At 29.1% G+C, this 26,188-nt stretch overlaps 2 protein-coding genes across 2 annotated transcripts in view; one reads left to right on the top strand and one right to left on the bottom strand.

The window, feature by feature from the left end:
- LOC142322767 (uncharacterized) overlaps window positions 1–26,188 on the top strand; it is a 329,696-nt gene that overhangs the window by 291,348 nt on the left and 12,160 nt on the right. The window contains exons 9-10 of the mRNA XM_075361842.1: window positions 839–1,021; window positions 2,304–2,730. Coding sequence (XP_075217957.1) covers window positions 839–1,021; window positions 2,304–2,730 — 610 coding nt within the window. The remainder of the gene's footprint in view (window positions 1–838; window positions 1,022–2,303; window positions 2,731–26,188) is intronic.
- Window positions 5,353–25,994, bottom strand: LOC142324142 (uncharacterized). The gene is made up of 3 exons (XM_075364834.1): window positions 25,738–25,994; window positions 20,451–20,585; window positions 5,353–9,836 (listed from the first exon to the last, which is right to left on the bottom strand). The coding sequence occupies exons 1-3, from the start codon at window positions 25,753–25,755 to the stop codon at window positions 8,016–8,018; spliced, it is 1,974 nt and encodes a 657-aa protein (XP_075220949.1). The 5' UTR covers window positions 25,756–25,994; the 3' UTR covers window positions 5,353–8,015.

The following is a 26,188-nucleotide window of genomic DNA, read 5'->3' as shown; positions in this document are numbered from 1 at the left end:
TCTTCATCCAAGATAGTGTCCTTTACAGGTTTGAGGTCAACTAAAAGATGCTTACTTTTAAATAAGCTTAGTGTTAGCTAAGTCTTCAAATTTCTGTTTAATCAAGAAAAATTGAATGTTAACTTTTAAGACTATTCAAGATATGCTCTCAGACTGGTAAACTGTGGTAAAATTCAGAGGTAGCTGTTTAACTCTTGGTTAACTGATGCTTTTAGATTAATTATCTCAGATTCAAGGATTTCTTTTTTTTTAATTATTATGAAGTAGGTGAGATTAAAAAATGATTAATTGGATCTGTTGATGTAATCAGAAATATGCAGAGAAAATCATCTAGAATTAGTGTTTACAATTCTCTGTTATACATACAAGAATAGGATGAATCTTTGGATCATGTTGTTATAGTTAATTTAAATACAAATACTCTTGAAATCATTCAAGGATATTACATTCAAGTAATCATGAATCAAAACTAAGAAGGAAATTTCTGTGTTTAAAATAACTACTGTGAGACTTGTAAAATGGTCAAATTTAAACTGATTAATAGGTAAGGTACTGTTTAAGAAAGATGTAAATTGTTGATGCAAAAGAAAAAATTATGTAGTCAAACTTATTTAACTTTGATGTTCTTTTATAATCTAAGTACAAAAAAAAGATTTATTGAAATAAATTTAGATTCAGAAAATTCACAACTTTTTACAAAAATTATTAGATTTTAAATAATTTATTTTGTAAATAGTTTTTGTACATTTTCTTTTTTATTTATTTTTTATTATCTCTCACATAAACTGTATGTAATCTTGTAAATAATTTTTATAATTTTCTGACTCTCCTTTGGCAGACCTGTGTCATTTCGTGCCCTTTATGAATTTGTTGATTTACATCAAGATGGTGAACCATATGGTAAGGGACCATGTTCACGCAGATTTGTTAGCCGATCACAAGGTCAGTCTTCATCAACACAAACATTTGCCTCACCTAAAGACGTATTTTTGTATGGAAGAGGTGGATCAACAAATCTTAGGTATAAAATTAATTTTATTTAAATTAAAAATTATAAATATCTAGAGAGATTATTTTAAAGCAATTTGGTTTAAAGATATTATTGTATTTTATATTTTAGTAGAGATTTACCTGGTAGGTACTATGCAGCCACCAAGTAGGAGAGATTTACAGGTAGATTTCCCTTCAGACTATTCCAAGCACAAACCAGGAATACAGTTCCCCCATTCTGAGCATGAACCTAATAAGGTCTAACCTACATCTTCAATACCCAACGTACTGGAAAAACTTTATCAAAGATAAAATATAACCTTGTTGAAAATTTAAGCTATTTTAAATTGTTGAAGAACTCATTAAAACCCAGCCTCTATGGCACTGATAGCATGTCTGTCATTTATTCAGAATGCTTTGAAATCAAATTCCAGACAAGCTTGCATTTTTCATGTATTAAAAATTTATAATATTAAAGATAGAATTAGGGTGGACATGATTGAATTTCTGTTTTTATCAGTATGAATAAATTAATAATTAAGAGATCTTTTTCAGTCATAGAAAGTCCTCCATTTTGGATTTCTTGAGGAATTTTATGAAACCACTTTCATAGCAGTTGTCTGTCAAAAATAGGCATTCAGGAGACATGTGGAGAGCAAGTTTAACACTTAAATTTTTTTATTTTTTCTTAGACTGCAAATTTTCTTCTGATTCTAATTGCTTCACATCCTCACAATTGAGAACTGTTTACCTCTCATGTGATACCCAACTCAAAAGTTATCTCATACTGGTTTTAGAGAAAGGTGTGTAGGTATGAATGAATGTATTATACTTTAGAAGAAATTGTCAGAGTTGGCAAAGTGAGTGAAAACTTACACAAAAGAAAATCTGCGTTATTTTTTAATTATTACCTATTGGAGCCAATTATCTTAAAATATATAAAAGAAAAAGAATGAAATTAAATCATCATCTTAAAAACACTTTCCATACCTACCTTGTTAATAAAGGAACAATTATAAGATGTGTAACCAAAAATCATTGTAGATGCAGCAGATGTAGTATTAAAAAAATAATTTAAAATCATTCTCATAATCAGTTTTATTGCTTGGGTGCAAATGTTTTCCACTGAATTAAAGCACCAGTTTTAATTGCACCAGTTTTCCACTGGTGCATTTTAATTCAGTTTTAATTACACCAGTGGAAAACTGGTGCAATTAAAACTGAATTAAAATGCCACTGAATTCCATTTTAAATATTAAGTGGAGAAAAAATAATTTTATAAAATATTTATTCGTGTCAAACATTTTTTACAGTTGTACTTATTGGTTTATCGCACAAAAGGGGGAACAAGTCCGGATTACATTAACACAGTTAAAAACAGGAAACCGGACTGGATGCAAAACACGCTTAAACACTGACTCTGGTCGACTACAGTGTCTTGGAAATGCAACAGCAACATTACAATTTTGGGAGTCGCCTTGGAGTTCAATGCCATCACTGCCACGTGACTGTCTGTGTTCATCTGCTGATAATCTCCTGCCATATACTTTTACATCTGTTGCCCATGCAGTTGAAGTAAAATTTAATATATTTCATATGAGTTCTTCTGATGATTTTAGAAATCTTAATTTTGAAGCTAGCTGGGAATTTGTAAGAAAAGCTGTTTGTACTAGAAAGCAAAAAGTTAGAGGCGTTAGTGGTGAGATAACATTTAGATCTCCAACAAGAACACCAGAAGAGGTATTTATATATATTTTATAATTTTATATTTATATATTTTTTTTAATTAGTTAATTAATATTATGATTTAACAAATTTAATTCTCAGTGTAGAAATAGATTAATTGTTTTGCATGTTTTTTTTTAGAATACTATAATTTCAGATTACATGCACCAGTTGTTAAAAAGGTAACACAAAAGGTATTCATTTGAAACAGTTAGCATAAGGTATCAAATGAAATAGCTTGAAAATAGGAAATTAAAAAATTTATGTATAATTATAATCATGAATATAATATTTACATATAGTAAAGTTAAAGCAGAAATGTCTGACAGCTGTAAAAATAAAATAAAAAAGTATCTTTTTTATTAATGAAACTTAGTCTGTAATTTAAAAGCAAAGTAATGTAACCAGTGTACAAAAAAAAAGTATGGAAGGTTTTAATTTGTTAATAGTATCTCTTGGATGAACTGTATATAGTGTTGATATAAGGCTAAAATCAAAGCAAGAAAGGAAGTTTTAGTTGTGCATATGGCCAAAATATGATTCCCTATATTTCCACTTGACAGCACCAAGAGCAAAGATGGATACTCCTGAACAGAAAGCCCTCTGTGTTTTGCAATTTTCTAAATTTTAATCTGTAGTTATAGCTTAACTTGTGTTCTGTAAAAAGTGTAATTGTGATCCACCAAATGATAATAACATATTTGTCAAAAGCATAATCAGTTTCAGGCAACCAAATATCTGTGTAATGGGAAGAGCATAGGACGACAAAGGGTGGCTGAAGAAAATGTTGAATGTGTCAAGGAGCCTTTTCTGCATAATCCTAAAAAAATATGTTAGGAAGGCCAGCCTCGAAATAGGATTCTTTGGGATGACAGTGTAGAATGTTTTAAGGAAATGTTTACTTATGTGTCCATATTGTTTACAGCTGTTACAGGCCTTGAAACCTACTGACCATGCTGTGAATGTGGACTTGGCAATAAAGTGTTACAGCATAAAGCTAACTTTCTTGAGCATATTATTTTTATTGTTGAGTTAACATTTCATCTTATCTTTTAATCTTATATTATTTTCATCTTGGAAAAGTTAACACACATGATTTCCATATATGGGTTTCAGAAAATCCCAAAATTATATGTTCTCTGTGCAGTATGCCAATGACAAGTTTACAGCTGTCCTTTTATGCTGAAGCAAGCATAATATACAAGTTGATTACTGGTATATGCTGATGGACCAAGATGGAGCAGAGATTTGAATGGTAACTATAAAGTATGCCTCTTCACTGGCATAACTCTGTACGGAATTGATTGAATGACAGTTTCCCCAACTGCTTGGTTGGTTTCATGGACCTGATAACAGAGCCTGTTTGCAATAGCCTCCACATTCATTCACTCTAACCCCATTTGATATTTTTGTTTGAGGTTTTAAAACGGATCTTATGTATGCCTCCACCACCTACTGATCTATCCATTTTAAGGCAAAGGATTGGAAAAGCTCTTTCATTTTATTTGTGATTCCTTATTAAAAGCCAAAATTATTATTAAATAGTTAATAATAAAATAATTAAATAGATATATTAAATAGCTTTAAAGTCTGATATTCCTTTTTGTACATTGTATATTGAATTGAGTTAGCAACTCTTGTTTAAAAATTGTTATTGAAATGTTCTCTAAATTCTCTCTGTATGTTGCAGTACAACATACAGTGCTGGAATTGATTTTAGAAACAACATTTCTTCTTGGATGTTTGCACTACCTTATGTTATACATTTTCTTAGTTTTTCATTCAGTGTTTCTGATTTTATAAGTTTTTTAAGTATTCTACAGAAAGAATACTTGAAGTGAAACTTCACATGATGGCTAATTTATATCTCTTAATTGTGAAATGACATGTCCTTTAAAGTGGTTAGCAGATGTGAACATAGCACAAGCTTTTCTCAATTGAGTATCGTTGATGTTTTAAGCAAAGAAACATTTATTTCTTCCATTTATTCTAATGTCATAAACATGCATGAAAACAGTTTGTATTTTCATTCTTATGTCTACACTGCTTGCTTGAATTTAATCAGGAGTTAAATTAAAATTAACTCCCAAGTATGCAAGAAAAACTCATTTTGACTAGTTCAAAGCTACATCATGTTTTATAAAAGGATCTCCTTGGACTTTGGTAGTTGTTTATCATTAAAGCAATGGTTTCTTATATTAACAGATCTGGATTAACCTTGTGGCTGTGTGTCTACTGGAGAACTTCTCAAAACTTTGATGTTTTTATAAAAATAGTATGCAAGATTGTTATATCATGTCAATTGAACTGGCTAGAGAGCTCACTGAATTGCTCTTACTACAGCCCTTACAAGTATAAATAGTTCAGTTGTTCACTATAGTTTTGCATAAACCACTGTCCCTTTGTGAATTAAACTACAAAATAAGAGGCTGCCAGCAGTACTTGAGGGATAATGTTTGCTGAACGTATAAAATTATTATTTTAAAATACAAGGTCTGTTCAGAAAATAAACAAACATTTTTAATTATGCGCCAGCAGAGATATTTATTGACTTTCAGTTGGCAGCATTGTGTTCTGCATAACCTCCTCCATAACCACATGTTCTTGGATTGTTGATATCTCATTTAGTTTTCGTGTTATTGTTATTTGAGTGCAACGTGTTTAAGTGTTAGTAGTGATTTTTGTAATGTACGATATTTTGATGATTGAACTTTTGTCTCGGTGTTGTAACCGTAAACCCAGCTTTCTTCTCCCATTATGATCCTTAGCATGAATATGTCATCGTCATTGGCTTGTTCAAGAAGTTGCCAACAAACATCCATCAATTTTCTTTCTACTGTTCAGTCATCAAACAAAGAACAAATTTTGCTGCAACTTGATGAATGTTCAATTTTTCTGTCAAAATGTCATGGCATGATCCAATTGAGATGCTAACCTCTTCTGTAAGTTCTCTGACAGTCAATCGGCAATTTGCATTCTCCAGATCGTTGATTTTCTGAACATGGGTATCATCAGTTGAAGTTGAAGGCCTTCCTGGTCGAGGTTCATCTTCAATTGACTGACAACCACTTTTAAACCGTGAAAACAATTCGTAACATAGCGTACAACCTAGAGCATCATCTCCATAAGCTTGTTTCAAAAGTTGAAATGTTTCTGTAAAAGTTTTCCCCAATTTCTCGTAAAGTTTATATTGTATCACTGCTCCTGAAAATTGCAAATTACAAAAATCACTACTAATATTTAAAAATGCTGCCCTCAAATAACAATAATATGAGAACTAAATGAGATATCAATAATCCAAGAACATGTGGTTACAGAGGAGGCTATGCAGAACACAATGCTGCCAACCGCATGTCATTGAATATCTCAGTTTGTGCGTAATTAAAAATGTTTTGTTATTTTCTGAACAGACCTTATAGTCAGCTGCTTTTCTTCAACTCTTTATGTGTGATCTAATACAAGAAAAACAGTTAAACTTATAAAAATGTTTTATACTTGTGATTCAAAATAGCCTTTTCCAGTTTTGAGACTATTGCCATAAAAAAGTCATATGGGTTTTCTTCTCCCTCTTCTTTTATAATAACATTAATTATTTATTTTTGCTACAGATAATTTATTCAAGATCTACTGCAGAGTGGTATTTATAGTTACTTTTTAACAAAATATTTTTCTAAAACAATTAAAATCAAAACACACTTGAACCCATATAAACAATAAACAAGAACAATTGAACAATTTTACAATTACATTGTGAAAAAACTATAAAATAAAATAGCGTACATCATGATACTTTAAGTATAAATTGAATATTGTTTCTTTGAAAAACTTGAAGGATTTATAATGTTAGAGCAGTTAAAAAAAAATAGATTTTGAAAGTAAAAAATTTGTAATTATTTTTTTAAATAATATACATTATATCTTTTTTAATTATAATATACATTTTTATTAATATACATTATGCTTAATTATTTTTTTCCTTTTGATAGTTAAAATTATCTTCTAACAAGTACGCTATTTTATATTTAACAATTAATATTTAATTTTAATAACTAGATAACTAAAATCAAATAATCTACTTATATTTTAGGATTTAAACTAAATGCATTTTTTTAGATCTGAATTTACAATGTTTACATTCTTTCGCATGTGTATTCATAATCTTAAGCAATGTTTTAGATTATTATAGAATAATCTATACATTACATAAACATATATAGACATGAATAAAAGTACATAGCAACATACAGCAAAATGATTAAATGTTTTTCTTTGAACTGAAAATTACCCAGTGAATGTACATTTACCTGGATAGAGCTACATAGTGCAATGATATTGATTATTGTTTACAAGATTTTTTTGGTAACTACATACTGTTTCAGAATGGTAATTGGCCTCTTGAGATCACCATATCTTTTTGTGTGCGATTTCTTTTTATTGTGGGGGGGGTGTTTAAAATGCTGAATATTTACTCATTTTTCTTACAGCTATAAATGAGCTAGCTAACTGCTAGGATTTGTGAGGAGATTTAAGTGATCTTTATTTAGATGTTGTAGCATGTCATGAGTTTACTTTTACATATAGTGAATTAACATATAAAAATTCGGTTTCCATCAAGAATGTTATTAAGAAATTATTTTTATGTAAAGTGATCACGAATGGCAGGTTTTACCCTTTGATAGTCTTGTAAATATGAGTATCACTAGATTTATAACCTTAAATTTTACTGCATAAATCGTTCATTTCCATGCACCATCTGTATTTATTCAGTTTCTCAGTGAGTTTTATTAATCAGATGAAATTTACGTAAAAATATAATTTGGTTAGCATTATTATATTAGCATATATATTATATTTATTATTATTTGGCATTATTTTTATATTAGCATTATTATATTTTGGTTGATTATTGGTTATTTCAGCAGTTCTGTTGTTTATAACTATTTTATGATGCACTGGTTAAAGTAATTAATGTATCACTAATTATATTTTTATGGAAAATAAAATAGACATATGTATATAATAAACACATAAAAGTAAAGTATGAAAAAAATTCTAAATTTCCAGTAATAATTAAATTTATCCTACATACTAAAACGTCTTTTTAATATATCATCATAATAATAATAATATTAATATATCATTTTATCATTATTTTTCATATATAATTTATTTCATTTCTAAGTCACGTAATAGAAAGCTCTGTAGGTGTATAATTACAACTACATGAATTTATTCATTGAAAATACATATTAAATTAAAAACTTTCGGACCTGTACATAAATAAGGAATTAAGTCTTTTTTTACAAAGATGTTGAACTTACGTTCAAGTTATCATGATAATGGCAAAGTGAGCAATCTTCCATATCGCTTCTTATATCTTCATCATCACAGTCTATATTGTTACTTTCATGATTTTCATTATTTAAGCTTTGATTAGATGTACATGTTGCTACTTCACGTCTAGAATCATTTAAACTTAATACTGTTGGTTTTGGTAAAAGTATGGCTTCTTCATATGTTGGAAGCTGAAGTATATCAGCTATTGGAGACCTTACTGGGTACGGGGTTGTATGTGGTTCTACATTATCATTATTATCTTGTGGTCTATCACCAGTTAATGCTAGATTGTGTCTTAAAACTAACATTACTAATACAAGTGAAGACATAACTGCAAATATCAGTAGAAATGCTGTCCAGTGACGTTCAGATTTATATTTTTTATCATTTTTTTCTAAAGATAATTGACATGATTTTGTCCATGATATTTCCAGTTGACTGTCGGGAATAAGACACGTTAAATCTTGTTCATTTTCACTTGGACTTCGTGCAATAACAAATCTTAAAAATTCTTCGTGATTTGTTGTATTACATCCGCATTGCCATGGATTATTTGTTACAATAATTTCTTTAATATTAATCATATAATCCATCATTAAATGGTTAAACACATTTGTTAATCTATTTCCTCTTATATCAAGTTTTTTAAGCGTAGGTAAATTTTTAAATGCTTTAATACTTATCATCGTGATGCGACAGTAACTTAAATCTAATTCTGTTAAATAATCAAGATGTATTTCATTGGATAAAAATTCAATAGGATTATTTGATAAATTTAATGTACGTATCTGTGGTATATTGTAAGATATTGAATAACTTATTTCAGCAATTTCACAGTCGCTTACATCAAGATATTGAAGTGATACTGAACTAATATTTGGTATCCATTTCAAAGGATTTTTTGATAGTTTCAATTTTGTTAATCTAAATAAACCTGAAAATGTACCTGGATTAAAATCTTGTATAAAATTTGATGATAAATCAAGATTTATTAAAGATTCACCTCCGATAAATGTCGCATAGTTTATTGATGATATTAAATTTTCTGATAGATCAAGTTTAATTAATTGTTGATTTTGATACAGTAATCTGGGTGGTAATTCTCGAATAAAATTTCCTTTAAATGATGAGTATTTTAAATTTGGAAATTTTGATAAAATTAGTTCTGTCATATCACAGTTAGTTGCATCAAGATGTATTAATGACACAGACATATATCTATTATCAAATGGTGTATGCACTTTAAGATTTGAATTTTGTGATAAATCTAAATATTTTAATTCTGGTAATTCATCAAATGCTTGTGCTATTATATATTGTATATCACAGTTTGTTACATCTAAGTGTTGTATAGAGTTAGATACAATTTTTGTTAGTTGTTGTAGTGGGTTGCCAGATAAATATAAATGTGTTAAATTAGTCAACCATTTAAAGGCACATCGATCTATATTAGTAATTACGCATTTTGAGAGATCAAGTTTGTTTAAAGATTCACTGTAGAGTGTATCGTCTGAAGAACACGAACCAATTTCATATATTGGATTATTTTGTAAGTATAATTCTATTAAATTATTTGAATAATGAATTCCTTGAATATCAGATAACCTATGAAATTTATTTCCTGACAGATTTAATGTTTTTAATTTCAACAAATTCTGTAAACTTGTGTCAGGTATATGATGTAACTGATTCCATCCTAAATTCAAATGGGCCAAAGACTGTAGATCATGTAATATATCTGATAAATAGTACAGTTCATTTCCAGAGAGATCCAGACTTTCAACCTGTTAAACAAAATGAAATACATTTTAATGCTACTATTGTACATTAACAAAAAGCTTTGAAAATATTTAATATTTTGAGGTCATCCTGTTTTATTTGGAGTAGTAGTGTTGCTAACAATGTCTGTGACCAATTGCATGTCACAGCCATATAAACCACAACAGATAACTGTAAGCTACATTGAATTAAATACATTGTATTGCCAGAGTTCATCCATCAGGCACAGTTGTTGGGGAATATTGTTTTAGGCTGACTAGGTATTGGATTTATAGGTTCATCTATGATTTCCTAATGGCTTAACTTGTTGCTTTTAGAAAATAAAGCATTGGATAGGCAATAATTTTATAATTAGAGGGGATTTTCACAGAATTGGGTGTAAAATAAGTGTTAAGAATATAAACGCATGAAAATAGTAAGACACGAAGAAGGAAACATTCAACAGATAAAATAGTACATGAACTTAAAAGGCATATTAACAAAAGATTGAATAAGTGGGAAGGAATTAAAAACAAGAATATTAATTTCTAAGAAAGGAATATAATAGAAAAAAAATAGGTAAGATGAAATTATATTTCATGAAGCATCTTGTAAAGTGTTATATTAAAAGATTCACAGAACTGAAGATGAAAAAAGTAAAAATTATAGATAATGTAAAAGGAAATGAGAACAGTCAGAAACTCTAATTAATTGTCGGGTGGAAATTGAAGAGAATGGAGATAAACTTAGCACTAGGGACCTGTCACAGTGCAGATGCAATCTCCATATGATGTGTTATGACATTGCAGCAAAAATTATTAATTCTGATTATTCCTCCCATCATTCGTTTTATTTCCATTTTCCAAGATGGAGCCTTTACAATCCAAATTCTATTTCAATGTTCTTGTTTTATTTCAATTTTTTATGGTATGGATTTGCATGGTTGCTTTTTTTTATATTCTGTTAGGCTTGGGCTTACTCTCTTTTATGAAGGTTTAAACAACACATGAGATGTAATAAAAAAGTAATGAGAATTTTTAATTCTGCGCATTATGTATTTTTTTTGACTGAGTCTGGCTTTCTCATACACAATGGCAGCTCTGTCTACAATTTATATTGATATTTTCAGCCATATTAGATAAGTAGTTTAAATTTTGGCAGCTAAGTAATGAGGATGTATTTATTATGAATGGCGATATTTTGATTAAAAATTACGGAACAAAACATAAAAATTTTGCGTTAAATTTTGCATTAAAAGTGGAATAAAGTGGAGTGAAATAGTGAAGCTGTTAGAGAAGGCAAAGATATTACAGTAAAGATATTATGTCAACGTAAGTTTGAGTGTTAACTAAAATTTCAGAAAGGCCATAAAGATAACAAAAGGGTTGGATGTCTTAACATATCCAACAACTAATGAAAATATAGACAAAATAAAGGACATTGTGATCAATAATTCTCAAATCACTATTAAAGATGTTGCTTAAGAGGTGGAATGTTGTATGGCTCGAGTGAAACAATTTTGACCAAAATTTTTAATATGACAGTAGCAGCAAAATTTGTTCCAAAACTGTTGAATTTTCAACAAAGCAACACTACAGAACAATTGTTAGATCACATATAACTCAGAATTACTCAAACATGTCATAACAGGTGATGAAACGTGGGTGTCCACCATACTCCCATTTTTCAGGTGATGAAATATGTGAATATGGTTATGGTGCACCATACTGATGCCACAGCCTCGATATTTCTAAGCCTGGCACCCTGCAACTTTTCCTTGTTCCCACTGATTAAGAGAATATTAATAGGGCAACAGTTTATACAAAGCTTAAATAAATTTAAAAAAGATCTAAGTGAACTTAAGGCTATACCAAAAAATGCTTTCCATAAATATTTTGAGAACTATAAGAAATGCTGGCATAAGTGTGTCACCATCTCTGGGAGACTATATAAAAGGGAACATATCAATTTAGAAGAATAAGTAAATTCATTTTGATAAAAATTAAAATTTTCATTATTTTTAATCACACTTCATATGCAAAATTTTTTTTTGTAATATTGTTATGAAGTATCTAAGTTTTAATCTTTATCCTTTTGTACTTATTTTTGTAGATCTTTAAGAAACACATCTTTAATAATAGTATAAGATTTTTATATATGTTTATAATATAATAGTATATGTTTTTCTTGCTTTACATTAGCGTTTCTCAACCTGGAGGTGCGATCCCAATGGGAGTCACAAAATTAGCCTACAACTTTACACGTAAAAAATAACAAAATCATTTTATGAGAGAAAGAATCATTTATTAAAAACATTTTATTTGAGTAAACATTTTAATAAGTACACACGTAAAGAAAATAAATTAATGAAATGGTTGCATTTGTTTTTCATTTATAAGTTTCTCCATACGTGAATCTGTGTTAGAAACACACAAAAGCAAATTGTTTACAAGTGATAATAGACGATTCCTATATTTAGTTTTTAGCACAACCACGGAAAAACCCTTTTCACAGAGGTAAGATTTGGCAAAAGGGATTAATATTTTCAATGCTTTTGTGACTAAATTTCCATATTCATTTTGTCGAGGAAACGAAAACACATCTAAATCTTCAGATGTGAATTGTAGTAACATTTATCACCAGACATTTCGATGAGCTGGTTGTGAATCTCAACAGGTAACTTAGCAACTGCAACAATGTTTTCACTTAATGGATTCAGTACCCATCTCTTTGAGAAATTATTTTAATCTTCTGGGAAATACTCTGCCAACTGAATTTTTAGCTCACATAAATGCACCTTCATGCTGTCCAAACTGTCATGAAATATAGTGTCTTCTTCATCCAAATTTTTCTCTATATAATCAGAAGTGAGTGAAAACATCAAGATTTTTACTTTGAATGCAAACAATCCAAATATCAAGCCTCTTAATGAAAACTTAATTTGTCATTAATAAAATGTTTTTATCACATCCTTGTAAATTCATATTCAAGTTATTTAAATGTGAAAATACATCAGCTAAGTAAGCCAGCAGCAACATATATTCATTCTTCTGTAAAAATATTGAGAATGGGATTTGTTTATCCTGGAAAAATATTATTTCATCTCATAATTCCAATAACTGGGTTAACACTTCCCCCATGATAACCATCTGACTTCTGTATGAAAAAGAAAAGATCTTTTCTTTTCATCCATTTCATCGCATAGTTTAGCAAACAGCTCATTGTGTAATGGTCAACTTTTAATAAAATTTACCATCTTTACAGCTTTACCAAGAATTTGTTTGAGATTTTCCGGCATATTTTTTGTGGCAAGAGCATGTCTGTGAAAGAAGCAATGCATCCATTCCACGCTTGTTATAAGACGATCTTTCAATTTTTTCAGAAATCCACTGTTCTTTCCTGTTATCACCTTTGCACCATAACTACATACCGCAATACATTTTGACCAATCTATGTTATAGTTTTTAGTAGTTTCATAAAAAACATCAAAAAGATATTGTCCTGTTGCAAGTCCAGGTATTGATTTGTAATGTAACATATTTTCTTTGATTAATCTGTCCCTATCACTTCATATCTCACAAAACATAACTGAGAAATGTTTGCCACATCTGTTCGTCTAAAAAGTTACTAAAAAATTCACTTGAACTTACTTGCTGAATTATCTTATTGCAAACATTGGCAGCCATGTCATCCATTTGCCTTGATACTGTATTGTTAGAAACAGAATTTTTTCAGTTTTTTTGTTTCTTCCACACCTATTAAAACAGTGATCAATATCAATTGCAGTAGGCAATATGAGGTTTTCTGCAACTGTATAGGGTTTGGACATCTTAACTGCTGTTAATGCTATGAAATATGATGCTTCAAGTCACACTCACCCTATTCCTGAGATTCTTCCTAATATTAACACACATCGATCTAAACCTGTTAGTCTTCATTTCAATGTCATAGAATATGCAACAGCACAAGTAGTCAGAAAAAAAAAACACTTGTTCAATTATATTATTATTGACCACAATCTTTGATCTTACAAGCTCCTTTCCTTAAAACTAAAAACCTTGTTTTTAGAAACTGAGATCTGGCAATGATACCATTCTGTAATTTTACAAAATTAAAAATATTGTTCTGTAACTTTGAAAACACATCCTGTAATACATACTGCAGATTACTTTTACCAAGTAAAAAGGAAGCCCATTATCAGTCAAGATTTCCTACATCATTTCTCTATTAACTCGATCAAAAGCTTTTAAACAGGTCAACAAATACAGTAATTGTCTCCAAGTTATATTCTCTTCTTTTTTCGATAATTTGTTGGAGGGGAAAATTATTATCCATTGCAAGACCACTCTGTTCTTCCAGCAATTTTACCTTTGCTATTGCAGTTATTCTTGAAACTATTATTTTAGAGTATACTCTGTAAGTAGCACAAAGCAATGAAATCCCATGATAGTTGTCACAGACATCTCTTATTACTGTTTAAAGATTGGTTGGACAATATCTTCCAATCTTCTGTGACTCTTGCTCTGGTCCAACACATATTCAAGAAGTGTAAAAACCTCAGCTTCAATAAAGGGCCTTACTTCAACAATTCTCCATAAGTCCGATCCACTCCACATGATTTCCTGTTTTTAACCATCTTCAGAACTGCTACCAACTTGTCTAAAGTAATCAGATCTACACCATCTGATTCATCATTCACATTCACAAAATCCTTTGCAATAAATTTATCAACACAACAGAGATCACAATAATAATGCAACCACTCCTCCTCTTCAATCATGTTTAACATTATCTGTAATCACACCAATATCTATCTTCTGAGTACTCAACTCAGTCATCAACTCTTCTTCTTAGCACTCAGTCCTTTCACATCCCAAGTTGCCACCTTTAACAGTTTCTTGGGTTCATCTCCATTTCCTAGATTCATAATTATTGATGATATCAAATTGGTTTATCTGTTTTCCCAGTCTGTATCTGAGGCTGTCAAGAAGCTTGCCAGTAAATACAAATCCTGTCTAGTTGGGATATGAGCACTATGCAGACAAAGTTTGGTGATGGGGTTGCCATCTCACTGCCTCCAGAAACTTGCAGGTTTTCAATCACAGTATGCTCCCCTAGGCTCATCTGCTCTGTTGACCATTTGTCACCTGTAAACCAAGGCAGTGGCCTTTTAACTGGATTACTACCTGTGGAACCAGATGGACCCAGGTTTAACAAGTTGATAATCTTCCCCTCCACACTTCCCCAATCTTTTGAAAAATGGAATTAGCTTGCAGCGGTGTTGACAGATGTCTTTCTTGACATTTCTCTGTGCCTCAGTGAGAAGACATGGAACCTACCTTGCTGTATCCAAGAGTGTCTGACAATATTGTATACACATTCCCAATACTTATGCTCACTTCTGAAGATCCCCAGACATCAAATCTTTCTTTCATATGCTCTCAAATGCCTCAGATTTGAAACCATATCAGATATCAAATAATAATAATAATGTATTTAAAATTATCTGATGGGCTGTTGATTAAATAGGTTACAGCATAACATGTTATTATATTATTTAAATTCTTAAGAGAATTAATAATCTTTAATAAAATTTAATGACATTAATAAATTTGAATTTGAAGTTTTACAATGACTAACAGTTTAATAGTTATTATTGCTTTTAGTATTGCTTTCTTCTTTAAAACATTTAAGTATTTAGTTCCTCTGATCATTCCTCTATCTTTTTAAATCTTCATTAGCCAGTGTCATTCTCATATATATTATTTTTTTAAGCATGTGATCAGTGTCATTTATCCTAATTATTTTTGTTTTAAACACTTCCTTTTTTACTGAATTCGTTTACTTATTGAATTCGGTACATAATTATTTAAAATCATATTTTGTACTTTTGAATGGGGTTGTATGAATAAATGACTCCCAAAAAATAGATACATGTAGAGTTATTTTAATTTTTATTAAAATTTATGGTTTTTTTTTTATTGGTGTGTTTTTAATCTAATAAAAGTGTTAAAAATTTAAAGTGATTATTTTTAAACCACGTTGTATGAAGTGACATGTCTTACATCTATCTTCATTTTCTTCTTAGATATTTAGCTCCTTTTTCATTCTAAAGAGGAGTTTTGCAGTAGTGTGTTAAAATCTCTTTGGAAGCATATTTTGATGTATTTGTAATTTTTTTTTCTATTTTATCATCTTGATCAGTTAATTAATGTTTTATAATTACTTTTTGCAAAACTCTGTTAAAATCATACATAGAAAATATTCAAAAAGTAATGTATAAAAAATAAAATAGATTGTTAAAAAATCATCAGTAGATACAAGGGAATTAATAAAGGTAAATGCAAGTACAAAAATATTACTTAAATAAAACAACACAAAAGTAATAAATAATTAACTAATTATGTGATGTTAACAAAGAATGTTTCAATCATTGTTTGTAAAAACAGAATTGCACTAAAAATATTAATCTTTTGTAACAACACTCCCAACCAAATAGTATAATAAAACAATTTTAAAAATTTACTTCAAAATGTTTTCAGCCATCTCTACAACCATTCTCAATGATTAGTACTGCTGTTTTTACACTGATCAGATGATGTTACTGCAGACAGTTGTTTTTTTAATTAAGCGAACCGCGTATTAAGATTATAGTTAAAAAATTTATATGATTTGAATTATTTCTCTTTTCTTTTAGCATATTGTTGCATGTTTTTGTTTTTTAATATATTTCAATTATGTCAAAATTAGATTTTATCATTTTCAAAGTTGTTTTAATATTCGTGGATTTGTAATTTGGGTCTATGAGGTGATTAGCAAATGTTGACTATGTTGCAGTGGAGGGTTTTTATGTGTTCATTGTATTTCCGTTTAAAACTATACTCCATATGACCAATCTAGAATATTGTACAGTCAAAAAAGTTGGTCTTATTCAGTTTAAATATTCCAGGGGCTTTGTGTTTGGTAATTATGATCTGTGTGTAATGATTTGTTTCATTTTTCACTCTTAAAGCTACATTATAATCTATACAAAATAAATAAAAATAAAAACGAAGATAAATAAAGTAAAAAATGTTATCAGATTAACATACATAAACAAAGACTTGGAAAAAATAGCCCAAAGTTTAAAAAACATGCATATCAATGTAGAAAAACACCAAAAAACACTGAGGATTGTTGATAGGGCAACTGAAAATGTTTTGAAATAGGTTCTTTTTCAACTAGTTTATTATACAAATTTATTTGGTGTGTCATTACAAAAAGTTTAAATGTAAAATTAATGTTACTGCCGACCCATCATGGATGAAAACTTAGCAAAACAAAATTATATTGGTAATTCTGTGAACCGTAAGCCTTACTTATTTTGTACTGATAACATATTTGGTCATATCTGTGTCACAAATAAATAGATGAAATGCCAAAAGGTATAGTTATAGCTATAATTTTTTTGTCAAAAGTAGATCTTATTTTTGTTAAACACTACTTTCTTTCTGAAATGTTATTTATTTAATTTATTATTACTATTTTTTTTATTGTCATTATTTATTTTTATAGTTTTAAGTTTTGTTTTTATATTTATATTTAGCTTTACTAATTCTCTCTGTAAATACGTTACATTTCTGAGTTATCTGGACTTTCATTCATTTGGATTATTAATAACTTATTGGATTAGCCATTTGTATTACTAGTCTATCGGAACTGTTCTGTTCCAGATAAGTAGGGAATACTGTATTCCAGTGATATGTGCTGAATTTTATTTACTTAAAATTGAAAAATTCCATTATTTTGATATATGTTTTGTACAGTTCTTGATAACAGAGGTTTCCTCTCACTTTAAAAAAAATGAAAATTGTGAAAGAGTAAAATTCTGTGTATGGATCTTTAGTAAACAGTATTCAACAATCTTGCATAATTTAATTGGGTAATTTTATGTAGATGTAGGTATATATGCATAATTCCTCAACCAATTTTTTTTTTTTTTTTTTTTTTAGGGCGAAAAACGGTTGGACGTTATCATATCTCGAAAATAAATAAATAAATAAAAGTAATTAAAATTGTTACATAAAATTAAAACTTAAAACTACTATCACAGGAAACAAAATCCGGAATGGGTGTAAAAGGCCCATTCTCGGATAACAAAAACACTAACATGTAACTTAAAACTACGTTAAAAACTATCATATTAAAAATAAATAAAACTTAAAACTAAAAAGAAATAAAACTTAAAACTATTATGTTTAAAGTCTTACAACTAATATCACAGACGAATTTAAAAAACAAAAAAATATGAATATATTTATATATATATTTTTATATATATATATATATAAAAAAAAAATTCTGATAGGGAGTGTAAAAGGCTCACTACTCGGATAACAAAAACAATACATAGGACAATACATACAATTACAAAACAATACATACTAATTAAATTTTTTGTATTAACCCTATACTACGTAAAAACAGAAACATCCGGTTTAAAACCTCTTTATCATTACACAATATACCACGGATGTTACTGGGTAGTTTAAATTTACGACGTAAATTTAAACAACCCGTAAACTTGTCCAATTGCGCAACACACATTAAATTTTGAGCTGTCACATTGATGTTCAATAATGACATGTGAAAATTCACTATCCCGTATTCAAACATTACGCTAATATACTTGATCTGAAACATGCAGAGTAGCTGCATCACTGAAAATAAACTTGTTCAAAAACTTCCCATCATGATCTAATCTATCCAGAATATCTATAGTGAATTCAAATACTTTAATTTTATTCTGTGGATAGATTCTATGTAACTCTTAATTTTATAACCATTAAAGCACAGTTGTATCTTTTTATGGCATTGTAAACAATTGTTTTTGGGATGCTTAACTCTATAAAACACTTCCACAGTGATTTTTTTCAGGATATGCAAATAACATTTTTGCACAGCTTAATGATCTCATCAGATGCTGATAGCATGGTCTCATCCTGGATATGATTCTTTCTGTAGGCTGCCCAATTCTCTAAGTTGTTTGTCTCATCAGAGAATTTAATTTTTGTGTAATGGTTCTTCATTGATCGTACAACTCTATTCACACCTAATAAGTCTAACTCACTCAAAATTGGCAAGCCACAAAACACTACTGAATCTTTCTCTGTACCATAATATGGGAACTAATGAGCTTCATGTGACTATTGAACTTATAACAGTGCGCAAATACTGGTACAAGAATTTGCTAATATATTGAAAACTTAGATAGATTCTCTTCATTTTTAAGTATACTTTATGTCTACGTTATCGTGGTTACATTGTACTTTGCTTATGAGGTGAATAGGGGGCTGAAAAAGTGCTTATGTAACACTTAAAGAGAATTTATGAGATGTACTTCAGTACCTCAGTTATAGGGTGGTAGTTCAGTCCATTTTTTATTCAAAATCATGCTCTGTTAGATAATGATTTTTATATTTAAATTTATCTCTATCATATACTTATAATTTCAAATTAGCATATTCCATATTCAAATATTTCATACTTCATATATATACACAACTATATTCAACTAACTAACAGTTTGTATTAAATTCAATTGTATGTGAACACTTTTTCTCAGATTTTGATTTTGGATTTGCATTAAGCATCATAGAGGATTACAGAAATACATGAATAGCTGTAATTGGCTGTTGGTTCTACCTCGAAATAGCTGCCAAAATAAAAATTTTGTTAACAATGATGTAAGCTATCAAATTGGTTCAAATGCACTAATGTATGGTTTATTAAAATGTATAAAATATATAAATATCAATTTTATAAGCCAAGTGTAAGACCCCAGAATGGCAAAAAACTAACTTTTTAATAATTGAAAAAAATCATAAAACTGCCAGAACATGAGATAAATAAATTAGTAAATAAACAAAACATAAGCATAAATAAATAAATAAACCTAGCATATATAGGACCCCAATAGAGGTTTATTAAAACCATAAACTTGTTTGTGCCACCTGCAGATTTAAAAAAAAAAAAATTTAATCTAAAATTATAAAAACTTGTACTTTTTAATTGTAACAGATACTGAAAAGGAACCAAAGTTGTATAGACCATAAATTATGATTTACGTAATATGTGAGTACAGATTTGATTGGCCACCAAAATAATGGTTACATGACCTAAGAGAACTTTAAAACATAAAAATTTATAAATTGCAGTTGCATTAAATCAAACAATAATATTTAAACATATTACACAAACATGTAATACATAATAATCTGAGTTAAGTAGAAGAGATAATCTTTGTTATAAATGAATTAATGAGAGTACAGTGATGATAATAAGAATGTTCGTTCAGAAAAGTCTTACTAGATTTTTCATTGATAGCTAGTTTTTATTTGTATTTCTTATACGAAATCCATTTTAATTTGGAAGATCTAAAAGAATATGGAACATCTAAATAAATAATTCTTTTTAATTGTCTTTAAACAAAATTTATGTTTCTGTAGATTTGTCTGTTATTCATCTTTATCTTGTTTTAAATAATTCTTTGCTACTGTTGTATAAATTATTTCATAATTTTTTTTAATCTTTTAAATTATTTTTAGCATTTAGCTTAATTCTACTTTTAAAATTATTGTATATACTTTATTTTAACTTACATGTGGAGGAAAATATATTGGCAATTCTTTTAGACCTCTGTGACTGCAGTCTACACTTTGACTTATACACTCACACTTTGTTGGACAGAAATACCAACCAAAGACGTATTTTAGTAATATTAATAATACTGCCAACTGTAAAAATAAAAAATTTAATAATAATTATAAAAGAAAAAATGTTTAATATCTTGTTTTTATGAAACATTCAATGAAAATAATAAAACCTACTTCAAAAATGCACAAAATTAAAAATCATAACATTCAGTCCTTTTTTTGTTACAAACTTGATTAAGTCAGAACTCAAAGTAGAATTGAATTGTGTTATTTTTTACTTAATGTTACAATTTTGTAGCCAATTTTATTATTATTTTTACAAAGATTTTTCAGTTTTCAAAATTTTAGTTTCTCCACAAAATGGTTATCATTTCTGTTAAAAAAAAAAATCTACAATAAAAAATCTTGCCTGTATAAAAAGAAATCATTCATAAGAAATGCAACAAACTTGCACCTTGATAAAAATAAGAAAATTAATGCAGAAAAAAAAAAGAAAGTAACTATTGTAGAGTATGTGCTGTGATTCACAGCAGATGCTTGGAATTTGAGTACATACATTTTTTAACACTAAAGTAGTTTTTACATTTTTTCATAACTAATTTTCATGAAGTTTCATATGAAAATATTTGGAATATTATAATGATTCCTGTTATTAATAAATAAATTCATACTATAGTAATCTAAACTCATAAGTCAAACAAAAAACAAATCACTTTGATTTTGTAATTACCTATTTATTTTATCTTAAAAAGCTTACTGTCGAATTTTCAAAGGAAAATAAAAACCGAACCATAGAAATTGATGAATTTGGATTTTGAATAAAGTACGTATCTAAAACCAAATACATTTGATCAAATTGAAAATCTTCTCCTTTTTCAAAGTCAAACTAAAAATCGAAATTTATATGCAGCTAGTTCTAAAACATTCTTAAAAAGTAAATTCTATGTTCTTAAATTCTTGCATTAATGTTACAAAGTAAATGAAAATATTTAACATCATCATTCCTTGATTAGTTCTCTCTCATAGCCAACATTATTGGTTGTCAGGTTATTCATTAACAACTCCTGACCTTATGAATTTAGGTTGTAACAGTTATTATTTATAACACTATTTTATCAGCAAGGAAATTATATAAAGGTTTTTAATTTATAAGACCACACAAGAAACCTAGAGATAGAAAAGTTATAATAAAACTTGCTTGTAACATAATCTAATGAAACTTAATTATGTACTTTAAAATGAATATTTCAAAAAAGATGTTTAGATGTTACATTGTAAGAAAAAATATTTCATTTCATTGTTAGTGGTAAAGAACAAAAAAGTAACTGATATGAAAGCATGATTAGGTAATGGAAAAGTACAGTAAGATAACTTTTGACTTGATTTATATACAGTCTAAGAATACTTAAATGTAAATAAATTATACGTAAATTTTAGAATGAGTGTAATAAATGAGCTATGTTAACATTCAAGTGAACAATACTACCCTAGGTAACTTCTGATTACTAGTAATCAACCACAATGATAACTTCATTGAAATAAGAAAAAGTTGCATTTGCTGTTTAAAAAAATATTTACTCTTTATATATTTATTAGTATTTGTATGTTAAAGAGGCCCAACTTTTTCCAGTTTGCATCTTAGACTTAGATCAGGTTGGATTTTGTATCACCAAAAATAGCAAACAATGCAGATTCAGATTCCCAGCAAAGTTCCAAGGTTAGGCAAATAATAGAAAGTGGCAAAAAACAGAGTCCTACAGAAAGAGCTGTAAAATCAAAAGGTATTTGTCTCCTAAAGGAGTGATTTGTTTTTTAACGCATCAAAAGCCTCTCCCTGCCATGGATGGATTCCTATTTTACTAACAGTTTCTTGGAAAATCTGTAAATCTTTGTTCAAGATGAGAAGTAAATTACTGATCAATGACTTTATGTTAGCCAGCTTAAATGTGTACCAGAACATTTTTTCAGATCCAAGTACTACAGACCATTTGAGAATAAGTTAAGGCTTTAAGGAGAAAAATGCTTACCCAGTCTGAAAATTGAATAGTATGTAAAAGTATTCGACTAAATTATAAAACATTAATCTAAATTTCCAATGGATGAAGAAATTTGGCATAAATTAAAGACTGAACTATGACATTAATATTTTCAATTTTTTTCTGAAAAATTGTAAATAAAGCCAAAAAAAGAACAAGTTTTATGATTTTTTGTTTATTTTATATATAAACTACAAAATTATAACTAGCTAATACAGAACTACTATAACTTTAGATTTATAAATTTCAACATTATAATTTATAATTTTTCCAAATAGCCAAATCTAATTAAGCGTTTTTTTACCAAAAGGGTAATCTTTGTAAAGAAATATAACTCTGGATATCAACAAAAGTGCATTAAAAATAAGCTAATTTTTGTACCTTTCAGGGCAATATTTAAATATGTTTTCTAATTGTGGAAATACTTAGGACTGCACTAGATAGAGTTACTAGATCCTCCACTAGATTCATGTGTAGACATCCTAATAGGTTAGTATAATGAAATGTAGGTATTTCATTATTACCCACCGGCTTGGTCTAGTGGTAAACATGTCTTCCCAAATCAGCTGATTTGGAAGTCGAGAGTTCCAGCGTTCAAGTCCTAGTAAAGTCAGTTATTTTTTCACGGATTTGAATACTAGATTGTGGATACCGGTGTTCTTTGGTGGTTGGGTTTCAATTAACCACACATCTCAGTAATGGTTGTAATGAGACTGTACAAGACTACACTTCACTTACACTCATACTTATTCTTATTCATCCTCTGAAGTATTATCTGAAAGGTAATTACTGGAGGCTAAACAGGAAAAAGAAAGAGAGAAAGGTATTTCATTATTAACCCACCAGGTTGGTCTAGTGGTAAACGCGTAACATTTATATGGATTTGGATAATAGATCATGGATACCGGTGTTCTTTGATGGTTAGGTTTCAATTAACCACACATCTCAGTAATGGTTGTACTGAGACTGTACAAGACTACACTTCACTTACACTCATACTTATTCTTATTCATCCTCTGAAGTAATAACTGAACGGTAATTCCTGGAAGCTAAACAGGAAAAAGAAAAAAGGTATTTCATTATTATCCAGTGAGGAGTATAATGTATTTAATGTTACAAATTGATTTTATGGAGTCCATATCTAAGCTCCACACTAACTGTTTTTTTTCTTCTTTTTTTTTATAATTCTTTTATTCCAAAAAAAAATATCTGCCTAAGAATTAAAATAAAAAAAAGAGAATAAAATTGCATAAAAAAAACAAAGATAATGCAGTTTAAATAGTAGAGATGGAAATTATTTTTCTCCAAATTCTTTTCATTCTGAATTTGATTTCTCTTATTATAGCCTGAAATGATTTTAATGTTTTGTGGCTTTTTTTCTATTCATTTGTGAGATGTAAACTCATTCTTCTTACTTTTTTAAAATTATCCCTGGTGCAAAATCATTAAAATTGTGACATTATTGACTGTTTATTTGTAATATTGAAATTAAATCTGGAATAAGATGACATTATCAAACTAGGAGGATGATTTGAAAAGTTCTCTGCCTGATAGTGAAAATGAGAATTTATGTTTTCAAAAAAATTATTTTTTTTCACTATAATCTCCTTTAATGTTAATACATTCATAGATTATCCTGTTTCTGTACTGTTCCTCCGGAAGTTCTGCAAAGTACCTGTCAACAGCAGCCGTAATCGCTTCTTGATTGGGCTAAAAACGCCCCCCCGGCGAGGAAGACTTTGAGGTTTGGGAAGAGATGGAAGTCGGATGGATCCAAATACGGAGAAAGGGTGGATGTTCTAGCACTTCATTGTGCAAATCCCTAAATTTTCCCATCGCCAAGACATCTCTGTGGGTAGGTGCATTATCCTGATCGAAGATGATTTTTTCTTCTGCAAGCCGGGTCTTTTCAAGAAATTTTTACCTCCAGTTTTGCTAGAATAGTATTCCCTATTTATTGTTTTACTCTTTTCAAGATTAACAGCATTCCTTTTGCATCTCAAAAAACCTTTGCCATGACCTTTCTGGCACCGTCTTAGCCTTCTTCGGAGCTGAAGAACCGACTTCTGTCCATTGTATGAATTGTTTCGATTCTGGATGAATCAGTGTTTCATGCATTGTCATACATCGACGCAGAAAATCATTCTTGTGTTTCATAAAACGCGCCAAGCACTTTTCAGAAAGTGTCGTGCGAATGCGATTTTGATCCGCCGTGATCACGCGCAGCACCGTAAAGTTTTTTTCATGTGCAGTTCTTCTTGTAAGATATAACCGACGCGTTCTTTTGAAATCCCTACAGTCTTAGTAATTACAGTCACCTTCATACAAAATCATGTCGTGCACTTTTTTGATGAATTCCGGTGTGGTTGCCAAACTTTTCGGACATCCTTTTCGTAGAACATATTTGATGCTTTTACGGCCACGCTTAAATTCGGTCGCCCATTTCTTCACGCTGAAAACAGAAGAAGAGTCACCATACACATTATGATCCTCGGATGAATTTCAGTGGGCGTCAAACTTTCTTTTACGAAGAATTTTATCACTGCATGATAATCGACTTTTACCATTTCTAACAACACACACAGTGCAACTGATTTAGACGGCTGCGTAAGCCAGTTGCTAGATGGAATGACTTGCAATTTCACATGGTGTTTTCTAACATTTGTACCAACCTGCGTGGAAAAAATAATCATGCGACTAGTGCTGCGATTTATGGTCGAGGCCGAGAACTTTTCAGACCACCCTCGTAATTATGAGTTACAAGCAAAAAAGAATATATTAATAAAGTTTATTTTAAAATAAAGTATAAAATTATTAAATATACTTATACTTATTATAGCATTACAATAGCTTTTTGAAAGGTTAAATAATAATAATAATAATAAATAAATAAATAACAAGCATAGTTTTAATCATTATGCCTTGAAAAATTGAAACAGTGATTAAATATAGTAATTTCCCACAATAAATAATTAATCTCATCTAAGTACTTTTAATTTTATCTATAGAAATTAAATAATTTTAGAATTAAAACTTTTAATGAATATTTAAAGGCTTCTCATTAATGGTTTTACTATAAAATTAATTTCCAAGATTAATAGTACTTCTTTTTAGCAGAATATTGTTAATGCCAATAAATTAACTTAGATGTGTTAAAATGAATAAAATTTCATATTAATAAATACATAAGTAAATACCTTTATAACAAATTCCATTCACGATGTTTGCTTCAAACGATGTTATAACCATATAGAAGTAACAACTGAAATACACCTCGTTTGTGAAATAAATCCATTACTAAAAAAAAAATCCTGGAACAAATTTTAAAATAAATGAAACAGCACTAACTATAGATGAATATTTTTATCATCAAAATGAGGACACTACTCTCTAGATTGTGTTTATTATATCAAGTAAATGTTAGTTGAAACAGGTATCTGTATAGTACATGTATTGGTATGTAAATGTATGTGGGTGTGTGTGTGTGTGTACGCGTGCGCATTAATAAAACTCAACAACTGATAATGGTATCACATTCATTATGTTGTTATTTATGTGGGAGTGACAAATGAGGTAGTTCTACCTTATCTACATCAGAAAAGCACTTTACACATAATGATATAACTAACACTGAACGAGTACAGTTAT

This window comes from Lycorma delicatula, chromosome 4, assembly GCF_047948215.1.
Source record: "Lycorma delicatula isolate Av1 chromosome 4, ASM4794821v1, whole genome shotgun sequence".
Classification (NCBI taxonomy): domain Eukaryota; kingdom Metazoa; phylum Arthropoda; class Insecta; order Hemiptera; family Fulgoridae; genus Lycorma; species Lycorma delicatula.
This window is presented reverse-complemented; position numbering and strand designations above follow the sequence as displayed.

Coding starts and splice junctions, on each gene's coding strand:
- LOC142324142 (XM_075364834.1), bottom strand. Junction 9,837..20,450: donor CAATATATTTTCCTCCACAT/GTAAGTTAAAAT, acceptor TTTGTTTAACAG/GTTGAAAGTCTGGATCTCTC.